This window comes from Macaca thibetana, chromosome 1, assembly GCF_024542745.1.
Source record: "Macaca thibetana thibetana isolate TM-01 chromosome 1, ASM2454274v1, whole genome shotgun sequence".
Taxonomy (NCBI): Eukaryota; Metazoa; Chordata; class Mammalia; order Primates; family Cercopithecidae; genus Macaca; species Macaca thibetana.
In genome coordinates this window covers 151,554,864-151,569,580 of record NC_065578.1, presented here as the reverse complement: position 1 = coordinate 151,569,580, position 14,717 = coordinate 151,554,864, and the positions used below count along the sequence as shown (strand labels likewise).

Sequence of the window (14,717 nt, the reverse complement as noted above, 5' to 3'; positions counted from 1 at the left end):
CTAACAGATCAGAGGAGCTCCTGGCTACCTTGTGCTATAGTGATCATTGTATCAGAGGTTATGAACCTCAGACATCAAAACTTCAGATTTTCAATTTGACTATCAAGGCATGGAATCACAATTCCTGGACTTAAAGATGGAACTGATGTTCATACAAAACACAAATATCTCTGTAAAAGGAAAGGACTAGATGTAGTGTCTGGTTCCTGTGGGAGAGACTGAAAGAGGACCCACTGGATTGGCCATCTATGGTTTCTAGCAGGGCAATACCGCCTCTCTAGGAGACATTTGAAATAGTTGGGGTGTCTTGATGATGGGGAGTGAAAAGCGACAGCTACAGGCATTCGTGTAGAAGTAAGCCAGAGTTGTTAAACTCAATGCGTGGGATATTTCTGCACTGATGGTCTCACGCAAATGCTAATAGCACCCCTGTTGAAAAGTGGATGGTCTTCTCCCTTAGTCTCCTCATCCACATTTACCTCAATCACCTCTACTCCTCATGCCCCCAAAGACTCACTGTTTTCAGTGTAACCCTAAGGATATTTAAGCCAGCCAGACAATATTAGGTGAAAACAATACTAGTTTGTAAAGAATGCTACTTGTCCACAAGGCTGGATTAAAACCAAGAGAGGCCCTAAATCCTTAAAAAATTGTAATTTCTCTCCCTTATGTAATTAAAAATAAATGCTACCAAACCATAACTTAAGAAGGTCTAATTTAGGTAAGAAAGTTCTGATTTCTGAATATTTTGTTGTTTTTTAAAAAAATAAATACTAAATGTTCTGAAAATTATTTTATTTATGTGCTTATTTATTTATTAGACAAAGTCTTGCTCTGTCACCCAGGCTGGAGTGCAGTGGCGCAATCTCAACTCACTGCAACCTCCACCTCCTGGTTCAAGGGATCCTCTGGCCTCAGCCTCCTGAGTAGCTGGGATTACAGGTGCCTGCCACCATGCCTGGCTAACTTTTGTATAAAAATTACTTTTCTTATTTCTTTTGGTTCCCCTGCTTTGCTAGTACTCAGTGCTTATGCTTTGTCTATTGCTGCTCATTGGATGAAAATTAGAAAGAACATTTTGAATTTACTTAAGTGGGTTGTGGGTTGTTGAAAAGTCCACAGTGGTGGGAATGCAAGTGACTTGCAGAGGCCTAGATCTTTTGCTGAGTTCCAGTTCTGGCTCCATCCATCACTGACCAACTATATGACTTGAGGTAAAGACTATATGCTTTAATATCTGTTTGTCTGTAAAATAAAGGGAATAAAGGAATACACCTAATGGTTTGTAGGGATACATGAAAACATATGTGCCTTATATGTAGTAAGTGCTCAGTAGTAAGTGATCAGAAGTGCCCAGTATATTTGCAAAACTGCATCTCTACAAAAAAATACAAAAATTAGCCAGGCATGGTGGTGGGTGCCTGTAGTCCCAGCTACTCCAGGAGACTGAGGTGGGAGGATCGCTTGAACCCAGGAGGCAGAGGTTGTAGTGAGCCAAGATCCCGCCACTGCACTCCACCCTGGGCAACAGAGTCAGACTCTGTCTCAAAAAAAAAAAAAAAAAAAAGAAAAAGAAAAAAAAAAAACGTTAGTGCTCAGTGTATCTTATCTATTAATAGTGTAACTACTGTATATATTTTTCCTTTCCCACCATTCCTCAATATTCCAAACACCTTTGAATACCTACAATGTGCTGGTCCCTGTGCTATAACCTTAGGAAATAAATATGGAAAAGACATAGTTTTGACCGAATACAGTTTATAATCTAGAAGTGAAACTGGTTTTAAAACAAGAACAAAGTGCCACAAATTTCTTGCTTTAAAAGAAAAAAGGCTGAGCTGGGTGTGGTGGCTCACACCTGAAATCCTAGCACTTTGGGAGGCTGTAGGGGGCGGATCATCTGAGCTCAGGAGTTCGAAACCAGCCTGGGCAACATGGTGAAACCCTGTCTCTACTAAAAATAGAAAAAATTAGCTGGGCGTAGTCCAGCTACCTGAGAGGCTGAGGCAGGAGAATCCCTTGAACCCAGGAGGTGGAGGTTGCAGTGAGCTGAGATGGCGCCACTGCACTCCAGCAGCTCGACAGAGCAAAACTAATAACAACAAAAAAGGTTGAATAGAGTAATCGGGGGGGAAATGATGGTCAATTCTGAAGGCTCAGAAATGTCTATGAAATTATTTAAAAGCAATGTTACTTGACTTTCTTTTTTCATTATTTTTATCCAATTCAAGGAACAGCTTTCATCTAAATGTGCAATGCACAGTACATGAAATTTCAGGGAATATTGTCATATAGTCTTTTGAAAGACCATATTGCCTGGGAAGATAATTCTTTTCTGAACCCTGAACAATAGACACATTGAGATAAGAAAAAAGTTTGGCCAACAGCAATTGTAAGATAACACTGATTGTACTATGCATTCTGATTTCAGAAATGTTAAAGTATAAGAATGTGTGTGTGGAATCAATTGAAATGTAGTATATGTACATGTGGACATGTGTATTTGGCTTTTAGCATTGAACTATGTGGTAAACTGATTTGTCTTCCTGTCTCACTTTGCCTACACATGTCATTCCAAATATGTAGAGTACCTTTCCCACTTTCTCACTTATCTACTAAAAAATTATTGATAGTGAAATTGGTAGTCTCCTCCTTTCCTATGAAACCACATTTAAAGTGGTTGTCATGACACTTTTAACCTTTATAATCTCTTTATATACCTCAACCCCTTTTTTTTTTTTTTGAGACTGGGTTGAGCTGTTACCCAGGCTGGAGTGCAGTGGCGCTATCTTGGCTCACTGCAAACTCCATCTCCCCAGCTCTAGTGATCCTCCCACCTCAGCCTCCTGAGTAGCTGGGACTACAGGTGTGCATCACCACATCTGGCTAATTTTTGTATTTTTAGTAGAGATGGGGTTTCCACATGTTGGCCAGGCTGGTCTCAAACTCCTGGCCTCAGGTTATCCACCTGCCTTGGCCTCCCAAACTGCTGGGATTAGAGGCGTAAGCCACAATGCCCAGCCCTGGCTAATTTTTGCATTATTATTATTATTATTTTGTAGAGACCTGGTTTTACCATGTTGCCCAGGCTGGTCTTGAGCTCCTGAGCTCAAGTGGATCTGACCCACGTCAGCCTCCCAAAGTGTTGGGATTACAGGCATGAGCCACCCTGCCCAGGCCCCCAACTCTTTATCTTTATACCACCATTCCTGCTTCCTTGCCTTTCAAACCCTACTCCTTTCCATTTTAACCTACATAATCCTTTCCAAATATTTTTCACCTCCTCTTTGGAATATCTACTGTATATAGATCAATTCCTTTATCTACTGCCATTTATTGTCAATTGATTTTTTCAACTGTTGTCTCACAGTCCAAAATACAAGTTCTTTAATGAATTTTTTTAATGAGTCTACATTTGTGATAGTCCTGAGGCTCATAGAACCACAATAATATACTATTGGGTTAAGAATTTTAGATGATTTACAGGTGTAAAATATTTAATAAACCTTATTAGTAACTATGCCTATAAATAAAAAATAGCAAGCGCCAAAAGCAGGTTAACCATAACTATATAATCTATAAGCTTAATGCTTATAATAAAATTCAAAGTCACTGAGTATTTCATATTAGTGAACTTTTGCAGTGTTACCCTTTCAATTTTTAATTACAATTTTGCTTACATTTTCTTCCACACCCATCTTGTAACCTAGTCACTCTGTACACTTGCAACATTTGCGTTAAACTGAAATTTCTCTTTCAATTTTCTGAAATCCAACTCTCTACGTAACTAAGCCTAGTATAGGAGGGGAGGCCATATGCACGAATGAAGTAGATATTAAAATTAGTTTATTTTTCTACTTAACTTTTAATAAATGAGAAGAAACACAGTAGTCTGTCTCATATAGAACATTTATAATACATAACAATCCATAAAGCCTCATGGTGAGGTAGGAACAGCTTTGGAAAATAACACACAGTCATTAAAACATACAAAAAGGTAAAATGTTGCAGCACTAAAGATATTTTATCTGCATCTGTATTTAATGAGATGATAACTGCATTTAACTGCGCCACATCTGGCCCAAAGGACAGGCAACAGCAGACACAAAACAACACAACATGGAAGTTTCATAATCACAGAATATACTGATACACTTCATTGTGCTGTTTCAAGGCAGGACCATAACATGGCAATTTGTGTCTTTATATATATATATATATATATATATAACCACATATTAATTGTATGTTACATTCCCTCCAGCATCTTTTTGCCAAAGACACTGGACCATAAAATTTTTGGTTTAAAAGTTTAAATTGAATAACATACAAAAGGCTCTTGTGCCAGTGAAAATGACTGCTAAATATTCCAGAGCTTGTTAGTAAAACAAAATAGCATTACCACATAGTATCGGTAGAGCTACATCAAAATAGTGCTATTATAATCCCAATTTCAGAGACATGAAACACTGTATGACACAGTTTCAATTTTAAAAATGACAAACAAAAAACCCCTACACCTTCCCAAGAGTTTTAACACTGTTTATGACTTAACTGAAACTCAGTATTAAAATAAATATTTTTATATTGTAGAATTACTCTCCATATTTGTGTGAACATCTTAAGACAGCAGGTTAATGACATTTTTATCATTCAAATGATATCTGCTTATACACAGTAAAAATCTTCAACTCAACACCAGTTAACATACGAAATACTTCACATTAGGTTCCATACGTCTTTTCCCTCAAAACTGTCAAAAATTCAAAATTAACTTAAGGATGTTAATAAGACACGAACGGTTAACATAGCCTTCTACCTACTGTGATTTTCCAAGGTGCATTTGATGGACATTTTTCCTATTCAAGTTACATACCTTAGTTATTCAACATACTGTTCTCTAAAATGTTAAAACACATATAGCAAAGTTTTTGAGGATTCTGTTTTTTAGGTTCTAGTCCACAGTTTTACAATGCAGACATCCTTCAGAAAAAACTAAGCAATCATAAAAGCTAAAAGGTGACAATGGAGAATTAAATCTCTCATCACTAAGGCTGCATTTGGCTTGGAAAAATTTCTTGGTTTTAATTCAGGCACATGCAGCACCTCCTTTTCACTAAACTGGGACAACAGACAAGTTTCTAAACACATATTCTATACTGATCTTGCTCAAATATAAAAGAGCCAGCAGGAGAGATGCAACTCCTAAAACTGATGCAGTGTTATAAAATAGCATATTTAAATATTGGGTTTAAGTCTCCTAATAATTCAGAGTACTTCCCTCATTTTCTTTCAGAAAGGAATAAGCTATTTTGAGAAAGACACTTAAATCCTACAATATTTAAATACAAAAGCATGTCTTTTTTTTTTTAAAGATAATGCTAATATAGCTAAAATGGGTTAGAAAGTGCATTGTAAAGAAATAAATAATTCTCCGCTAAAACTCAGAAGGTTGAGTCAGTGCCCACTGTTTTTGCTGACAGTCATTTGAAAAAAGAAAATCCTATGGTACCACCGTTATATATAAGCTACTTAAAAATTATGAAAAGTGAAATAACTAAAACCTAAAGGCTGTTATCTTCAAAGCACTTTTGAAAAACAAACATAGCCCTTGTCTCATGCTTATATACCATTTTTTAAAATCCTCATTCAGTTGATGTCTTACACTTAGGCGTTATACCATCTTTAAGACACAGACCTCGAGTAGAGCATTTGTAAAAGAAAACCTCATTGAATGTAATATATTTTATCAGTTATCTTTGTATCATTGCTGAAATGTTTATATAACAAATTGATATCTGAATAAAATGTTCTGTAAAATATTAAATCAGGAATGTACATGATACAATACAATTCACAGCTTTCTCTTCTCGTTCGCCCAGATGAGATCCCTCAATTTCACGTTTAAAAAAAAACCTCCCAAGCCTTTTCGCAAAATTCATGGTAACTATCAGTTTAGGAATTGAATTACACAATATCAGATAAGAATATTAAAAGATCAAGATGTATTGCAAACTGGCAGGTTATGGTTTTGGCCCATTATAGTAAATGTGAACTTACAAACTGTGTTCCTAAAATTACCATATTTTCATTGGAAAAAATCAGCTGTTCTTAAATAGGCCCATTGCCAGCAATAGGCTTATACTAGGAAAAACACACACCACAAAAGATCATCCCTTTAAAAAGTTAACTGTCAAATCCTAACACTTTTCCCTCTTACAACCCATTAAACAATGAACTATTTTAAATCCCAAAACATAGCCATCCCAAAAGTAGTCAGCTATAAAAGTTAAGTAGTCAGAATACCTTGTTTCTAGAAAAATAGAGCTATACATAACTGATACTAATATTCATCCTTTCAAGGACAAAAATCTAATTTCGTCACAAAGTATACCCTCTATCAAGAAAAATATAACTTAAACACCCTTAAATAATATTTGTGTTGGATTTGAAATCTATAGCAATAATGAAATAGCCACAAACAATTTTCTGTGTAGATATTGTGGCATCTTGCAAAATAAGCCACTATTGGAAGATCTGAGTATGTGAAGACAGGATGACTTACAAAATCTTAATTAATTTTGCTTTAATTATTAATTTTGCTCTCTAAGAATTTAATATCCAAACTGCATTAACCTTCCGGTTTTCTTTTCTCTCAATTCAGTGGCTCTTAGAAAGCACAAGCATTGCTGGTTGTGCTCAAAAAGCTCCATTTAAATCCATTCATGATTGGTTATCACGAGATGACTTTGAAAATTTCTTTTCAAACACCCGGTTTAAAAGATTACATTAATAGTTTGCATTTAGCATGTAATTATTAGGTGTCAACATCCTTAAAAATACTTTAATATTTTGTGAGTAAACTTGCAGCTCAATGTTTTTATACCAATCTTTCAAAGAAAGTAATGCTGGTGAACATGTCCAAGTTTCAGATTAACTTTGGTAGAATAAAAAGTTGAAATTCTCAAAATAATTTAGAAATGTAGTCTCAATATTATCATACAATAACCTAAATATTTAGTTTGGTAAACTTTCTTCCCTGCTCTTACTACCCCGTTTGCCCTATTGTGTGTAAACTGTAGTTCAATTTGTTAATTATCTTACTGTTTAATAGTCAGCAATACAGAATACAGGATAGTAACTGATCTTATTTCCTACTAATAGCCATGAGTCACTCTTAAAATATGCTGCCATTATGCTATGTAATGATCTCAAAGGGCAATATTACCTAAAATGTCAAAGGAAACAAACTGTTGATGATTTTAAAGTTCTATCAGTTATAATTCTAAGAAAGTGTAACACTGGGGGAAAAGAAAAGCAGAGAAATTCCAGTAACAATTTTATTTATCCCCCTAATTTTTATCATGGGAAAAATCCAGAAATCAAATGTCATTATGTTATATAAGGTTTAACTTACTTTAAACAAAAATGTAACATAGTGTTAAAACTGGCTTTCCAAAACAGTCACAGCATAGCTGTACTCTGTACTAATAATCACAAAGTTGTAATATAGAACTCTGTTATGCAGTCCCATTATGTTCTTACAAAAATAGAATTAAACTGTGTGACCAGACAAGGACTTCAATTACACTACTTGGCAAACTTAGAATTTCAATGGAGTCTTTTTCCTCTTGCAGTTTAAAGCAAAAGTCAAATATCACATCTTTTTCAAGACTCACAAAGATGATTCAGGTTGTTTGTTTGGCATGTTTTTAATCTCTATCACAACAGCAGGGATGTTTTCGGCTTTAGTCCTCCTGGGTTTCTTCTCTAGATTGTTACTAAGTTCTAAACAAGAAATGCTAACTGTTGGGGTCTTTTCTGCATCCTTTCCAGAATGGGCTTGTGGTAGTGTCCCACAACATTGCTTCAAAGCACACTGAGTTCTGCAGGCAAGTTCACACGGGACTACACTTGATTTAGAGCCTACACTAGCAAATTCAGGCTGAATGGTAGTAGCATGAATTCCGTGATTATGAAAAACGTCTTTAATGGTTTTAGCCACCTCCATGTATGATGTTGGATCTTCACATTTTATGTGAGCAGTGGCAATGATTCTGCTTCCAGCAAGCTGCCAAACATGTAATTCATGAACTTCCTCAACTCCTTCAACATTTCGAAGTTCTTTTATCAAATTTCTGATATCAATTTGTTTAGGAACAGTTTGTAGAAGAATAAGAGCAGATTCCTTAAGTAATGGATAGGTTGTGTAAAGAAGTATACAAACCATTACAACACAAAGAGTTGGATCTAAATATAGCACCCAGCAAGGACCAGCCTCATAAACTGATGCATGAGTACTATTAATTATTTCTACAAATGCTTTGCAGGGGTCAGGGAAACACGGGTTCACACAAAAATCCCCTTCAGAACAACCTTTCCAAGAAAAGTAAAAGACTAAAGCATTTACTACTACAATCACTGAACCCAAGGCATCTCCAAGGACATGCAGAAAAACTCCACGCATGTTAAGTTGTCCAGCCCTATCTTCTTCCAGTTCCACATGGTCAGGCTCTCTGATAAGATTTCCATTCACTTGTACTTCCACTGTATCACCACTTCTGGGTTTTTCTGGGTCTACAAAGAAATAAAAATTTTATAGCAAATACATTTAAAGTGTTTATATAAACATCCTCGTCTAATTCTTTTTAAGTGGTGATGAAGGTGAAAATTTTTTCACAAAGTACAGTTAAAAAAAAATATGCCCAGAGCAATTTAATATAAATCGACATTCTGGGAACCAGCCAGGACATAATGGCCAGGGCTAAATTAAGTAATTGTGATACAGATTCTTCACCCTCCTAACCACTCTCCTGCCTCCTCCTCTCCAAAAGAGTATCTTTTCTATGGGGGTGGAGTCTTGCAAACATTCTGCTATACTTTATGGCCTATACAAAGGAAAACATAAAATTGAGTGCTAACACCAAAATTAAATGCAGCTAGGAATAAGTCTACTAATACAAAATACCTGATTTGACACTTGGGCACTCTCTAGTCACTCTTTGTCACTGAGGCCAATTGCTTGAGAATAAAACCAATTTTAACTTTTAAACTTTTATTATGAATACAAAAGTTTCTTGGTAGAGGGGGTTTAAAAACTGACAAATCAACAATATAAATCAATAATCACAGAGATTATTAGAAAAATTGAAACTAAATGACTACCTCCCCTACTTTTAAACAAAAAGTATTGATCTTTTCAAGAAATTACACACCAGAGAAACTTAATTTTCTTTGGAATAACACCTTGCTGAGTGGAGTGAGAGGAAAACCAATTACTTATTAAATCTGTCCAATGTACAATTTCACTAACCTGATATTCTGCACTTGGAAAGGAAAATTATGTAGCAGTATTTATAATGATACAAGGTAAATAAACGTAAGTGAAGGAAATAAGACCAAATTGTTAAGCACCATTGAGCCTGCGTAGTAGGACATTGGTTGAGTCATTTCCATCTCCTTTCTTTCAACATTTATTTTCCAAATTTCCTTCAAAAGCACTTAATGTTAAATATAAAAAGCATCCACTCAAAATATAAGATGAATAAATTACCATCACTTTTAGTTCAGTACGATTATGAAAAGTCCTAACAAAATGTTAAACATGCCCAGACAAGTCCTAAATCTATGATTTCCAAGATTAGGGATCAATTAGCTGAAGCATACACTGCTGTTCATAAAAGAAACCTTTAACCAGGGTTTACATACTCTAATGCATATTATGAAACGGAGCTCAATGGGCATAAGAAGTACTCTGGCAGAGCAAGGTTTCCAGCACCCAACAACCGGGGACGAATTGGGGATTCTTTCCGTTTCCCAAGAGGGCCAAGGAATTGAATTGGGAAGCATTTCTGATTCTGTTATAACCATAACCAGACAAGTCTCCAGCAAAGTTGCTGCAGTCTGTAAAGACAGCCAAGTGCGGGTGTGGACTGCAGCGGGATGATGGTCACCTCCTGACCCTTTTCCTTAGGGTCTGACCCACAGGCCCCACCTACAAATATGCCAGACGCGTCCCGGCTCCTTGCACCCGGCAGAGGGGGTTCTGATTTCCTGAAGCAGCGGGGCGTGTGCAGGACGGGGAGGGAGCAGGCAGGGGCGGCGCGGCGCAGGCCCGCTCGGGCAGCAGGGGGCGTGCGGGCCACCCCGCCGAAGCCCAGGCGAGGCTCTGGGCTCCCCAAACCCAACCACCTGAGGCAGCGACTTTCCCGGCTCACCTGCGGGGTCCAGTTTCAGCCCGTTGGAGTTGCTGGTATTGGCCACCAGGGTGTTGGTCTCCTCCTGGTCGGGACCCTGCTCGCCCGGGGCCACGTTGATGTCGCTGCTCCCGGGGCGGCTGCTCTTAACGCGGGGCCCCTTGGGGAGGCCGTGGCCGTGGCCGTGACTCCCGTGCGAGTGGCCGTGGCCGGAGTCCTGGCTGAAGCCGCTGTGATGGTGGAAGAGGCAGAGCCCCAGCACGTTGACCAGCAGCCCGGCCACGCCGACCCCAAGGACCACCAGCGGCTGCTGCATCTCGTGCGGCTCGACGAAGCGCTCGATGGCCTCCAGCAGGATGGCGAAGCAGAGGCCGGTCAGGAAGATGGCGTTCACCAGAGCCCCCATCACCTCGGCTCGGATCCAGCCGAACGTGTTCTTCTGGGTGGCGTGGGTCCGCCGGGCGAAGCGCTCGGCCACCAGCGCCACCACCAGCGCCAGCACGTCCGACAGCATGTGGAAGGAGTCGGAGAGCATCGCCAGCGACGAGGTCACCCGGCTCACCACCACCTCCAGCACCATGAACATGAAGGTCAGCGCCAGCATGCACAGCAGCCGGCCCCGGTTCCGACCCCAGCACCCCATGGCTGCGGCTGCGGGGCCCGCCGAGCCCGGCCCGGAGACTGGTGTGGCGGCGGCGTTGGCGGGGGGCGGAGGGTAGGCGACCGCGACACTGAGGAGCGCCCGAGTCGGGCCGTTCGGGAAACCGCTGAGGGGCCCCCGCGGCCGCACGGGGACAAGCCCGGGTCAAGCCGCCGAGCCCCGCGCCTGTGGGCGTCCTCCGCCAGCCGGCGGCGCAGCGCCGCGCAGCTCCTCAGGCGTCCGTCCTCAGAGCCGGCGCCGAGGCCCGGCTCAGCCCCAGCAGCCCCCACACCCAGGCGGCGGCGGTGGCGGGGAGCTGGGCTCCCGGAGCGGGGTACCAAGAGTCGGAGCCGGAGCAGGAGCAGGAGGGCGGCGGGCGAGGGCGGCAGGCGAGGGCAACGGGCAGCTTCGCGCCGAGAAAGCTCCGAGCATCTGAGGGCTCTGCTTGCTGGTCTCCTCCGCGGCGGCTGGACTGAGGAGCGGATGGCTAAGGAGCTAGAGAGGAGGCGGCGGCCACGGGAGCTGCACTCGGCCCGGTCTCGGGCGCCTTCTTCGCCCCCCCGCCTTTGCAGACGGTTTACAAAAAAACTTTGCTTTGCACTCGGAACCCCCGTTTTCACACGGACCCGAGCGTGACAAGGCCTTGACGCCCCGCCCACCAGGCCCGGCACGCTTCCCCATTGGTCAGGACCCCCTCACGACAGCCTCGGCGTCCCGCCCAGCCACGCTCACTAATGGATGTAGCCTCGGAGGGGCGGGAAGGGGGCGGGGTCGCGGCTCCAACAGATGGGGGCGGGGCCTTTTCCTCCCGGAGCCGGGCGTGGGCCGGGGGGCCGTGGCCGGGTGCAGCGGCGGGCGAATTGGGGGCGCGGGCCGCGTGCAGCGGGAGGGGGAGGGGCGGGCCGGGTCCCCTCGGGTGTGGCGGAGTCCTGGCTTCTGCGCTGCGGACCATCGCAGCTCCCAGCACACCTGCGGGGGCCGGGCTGCAGACTTTGATCCTCCGAGCCGAGTCCACGTGGGGGCGGGCCGCGCGGAGGCTGTGTGACAGTTCGGCGGCGGGGGAGGGGCCGGAGGGGATCCCCTGCGCGCGGGGCCCTCGAGTACTTGGTCCTGTCGGAGGAGGCCGACAGACGCATAAACGAGTGCGGCCGTAACTTGGTACTCTGCTGGACGCCGAGCTGAGGAGTTAGTCCTCCCGAAGGTCTGCTAGGGGCGTGGACCGAATCTTTGTACATGTTTCGGGAAAGCCAGTTTCTCCTATCGTCATCAACCCCTGGAGACCTTGTGTGAACTCAGGTGTCTCTGTCACTGATTGATTATCTAAGGACAGTTTAGGGTACAGACTTCAGGCAGGAGAAACCTGGGCTCTGCTCCTTGCCCTGTCAATAGCCAGCTGTGTGGCTTTGAGCAAGTCACCTAATCTCTCTAGACCTGTTTCCCCATCTATAAAGGATTGGACAAATGCAACTCTGAAGATCCCCGTCTGACTCCAAAATTCTAAGGCTCTATGATTTAACATTTATTTATAGACTACACACGGCGGAATCTTGTGCTGGTTGCTATGGGGAGGGGGAGGGGCAGTAAGAATACAAAAGAACGAGCTTCTGTCCAGGTGGAGGTAAAATACAAACATGACATTTTAAAATTACGATGGAATACTCTTGATAAATTGTGCTAACTGTTTTAGACTGAATATATAAGCACTGTGTTGTGGGTGGAGATGAATTGATCTGGAAAGGAACAGCTTCCCCATCTAAGGTGGGGTGGTGGCTGGAATCAGAGTGGCTTAAGCTGGACCCGAAAGGCCTCACCACAGCCCCTGGGCAGCAGAAGGACCCCCCCCCCCAATGCCCTAGATTGCTACTGGACAAATACAGTGCCAGCTATTGCCTGGAGATGTGTATACAAGGCTTGTTTGGAGCTGTTATTTTGTATTGTTTTGGTATTCTTGTAATTCCTATAAAATTTTTTTCACTTGTATGTGGTATGTTTCAAGTCTCCCCATCCAGACTGGAGAGCTGGATCCTCACCTTGTGTTTCTGTTTTGCTGGAATATAAAGAATGGAGGAAGATTTCCAAGACATTATAAAGAAAAAAATGATAGAATTTGATGATTAATTGGGTATTGGGAAGGAGAAAGCTAGGTAGGAGAACAAAGATAGTTACAATGTTTCTAACCTGACAGGGAAAATACTACCTTAAACAGGTGAGGAAGTTGGGAAGGGAGGCCAAGAAGCTGATTTTTAGGAGAAAATATGAACTCCATTTTTAATGTGCTTAATTTGAAGTGAAGTCTGGGTTTGGGCAGTGCTAAAGGGTGGATTAATGGGTTTAGGACTTCCATAACTTCCTCTCCTTTGATATGGGCACGTGACATTTTTCTGAACATATGTAAACACAGCTTCAAACATCCTATCAACTAGCCCCTCATATATAGAAATTGGGGAGCCACTTATGGGTCAAGATACCCTCATGGAAATGGCCTAGAGGCAGTTGGAAGACTATTTTGCTTTCTACTGAGGGCTGCTGTGCCCCGCTTTATTTAAAAAATACATTCCTCCAAATGTGAGGATTTGATACCCAAAGAAGAACCCATAAGAAGATGTAAAAGTCAGGGATTTGCAAGATGTAAAAGTTTGCTTTGCAAACGCAATAGCAATCCTTCAATAACTAAACAGACTAAATTGGGAGATTTTTAGATCCATATAAAAATAGGCTCATCTCATAGCCACTTCTGAAAACCTACTTTGTGCCTGCATTTCAGCCATTTCCCAGACAATGTGCTTTATTCCCTCCCGGTGGGTGGTTGGGTCGGGGCGGAGGGGGCAGGGAGTACCTTTTCCAGGTTGTAGAGAAGTTATAATCACGTTCTCTGGAGAGAGTAACATTTACCACACAGCAGAACACTTCAGTCAAACTTTGTTTCCCTCTAGCATTGTATAGGCAAAAGACTTTGGTACCTCAACTCGAGTTTTTTCCCTTTTCATCTGGTTGTCCTAGTAGAGTGTCAACACAGGCAGGAATAGATTAAAATGAAGGGATACCACACTGTTATTCACCAACACCCCTGGAGGCTGTGGCCCTGGGTTGAGTAAGATGGCTTGGCTTTCTCTTCTTAATGTTTGAGAAATCTTCTGATAACTTGCTTAGTATCCAAACTGACTAAACCCAGCATACTTTAAAGATGAGAGAATAATGCTCTTTTTGGAAAAGGGACTGCCAATTTGAATGAAAGTCAAGTGCTTCAGACAAACTGCAATCTCAAAGCCTTCTGGACCTCTCCTTGCTTTTAATGAAAGTTTAAAAAGATCTTGTAGGATTCTTGTAAAAACTGCTAAACACAAACATACTTCTGAATTTTGGTTATCAAAAATCATGAGTGTATAAAGCTGTACCTTGCTTGGAAAGATAAAATAACAAAACCATGTGAAAACCATGTTATATTTGACTTTGGTTGACAGTAAATCACGTCTAATGTTCAAGCTTAAAACTGGTGGGGACATCTCTCAAAAAGTACATGAATAATTATTACAAATATGAAGTTAAATCTCTACCAACAACATGAGGGCCAAGGTTTGATTTTTCAGCTGCTCCCAAAGGAACAGGCAGTGGAACAAAGAATAAACAAGTGACAATGCAGCAATAAAGCCCAGAAATAGCACTAAAGTCTCAGAGGTATGAGGGAAACCATATGAAAGAAATGGTCAGAGCAGGAAACCCACGTAGAAGCAAAGGGGAAACAGGAACAGTGTAGAGAGTGAAATTGTACAGTGAGAGACTGGGAACAGTCACTGACTTTTTATATTTGTTTGCTAATTTAAAGAATAGGCCGGGCACAGTGGTTCACACCTGTAATCCCAGCACTTTGGGAGGCCTAGGCT

At 41.8% G+C, this 14,717-nt stretch overlaps 1 protein-coding gene across 1 annotated transcript; it reads right to left on the bottom strand.

Moving 5' to 3' along the window:
- Positions 1-3,829: 3,829 nt before the first annotated feature.
- On the bottom strand, positions 3,830-11,158 carry SLC30A1 (solute carrier family 30 member 1). Its single transcript, XM_050780946.1, has 2 exons — positions 10,218-11,158; positions 3,830-8,577 (listed from the first exon to the last, which is right to left on the bottom strand). Exons 1-2 carry the CDS (start codon positions 10,837-10,839, stop codon positions 7,676-7,678), a joined length of 1,524 nt encoding a protein of 507 aa, XP_050636903.1. The 5' UTR covers positions 10,840-11,158; the 3' UTR covers positions 3,830-7,675.
- Between the last annotated feature and the right edge of the window lie 3,559 nt (positions 11,159-14,717).

Excerpts from the sequence above, each read along its gene's own strand:
- SLC30A1 (XM_050780946.1), bottom strand. The coding sequence starts at position 10,839 with ATGGGGTGCTGGGGTCGGAACCGGGGCCGGCTGCTGTGCATGCTGGCG. Across the intron at positions 8,578-10,217 it reads GCTGAAACTGGACCCCGCAG|ACCCAGAAAAACCCAGAAGT; the intron begins GTGAGCCGGGAA and ends ATTTCTTTGTAG.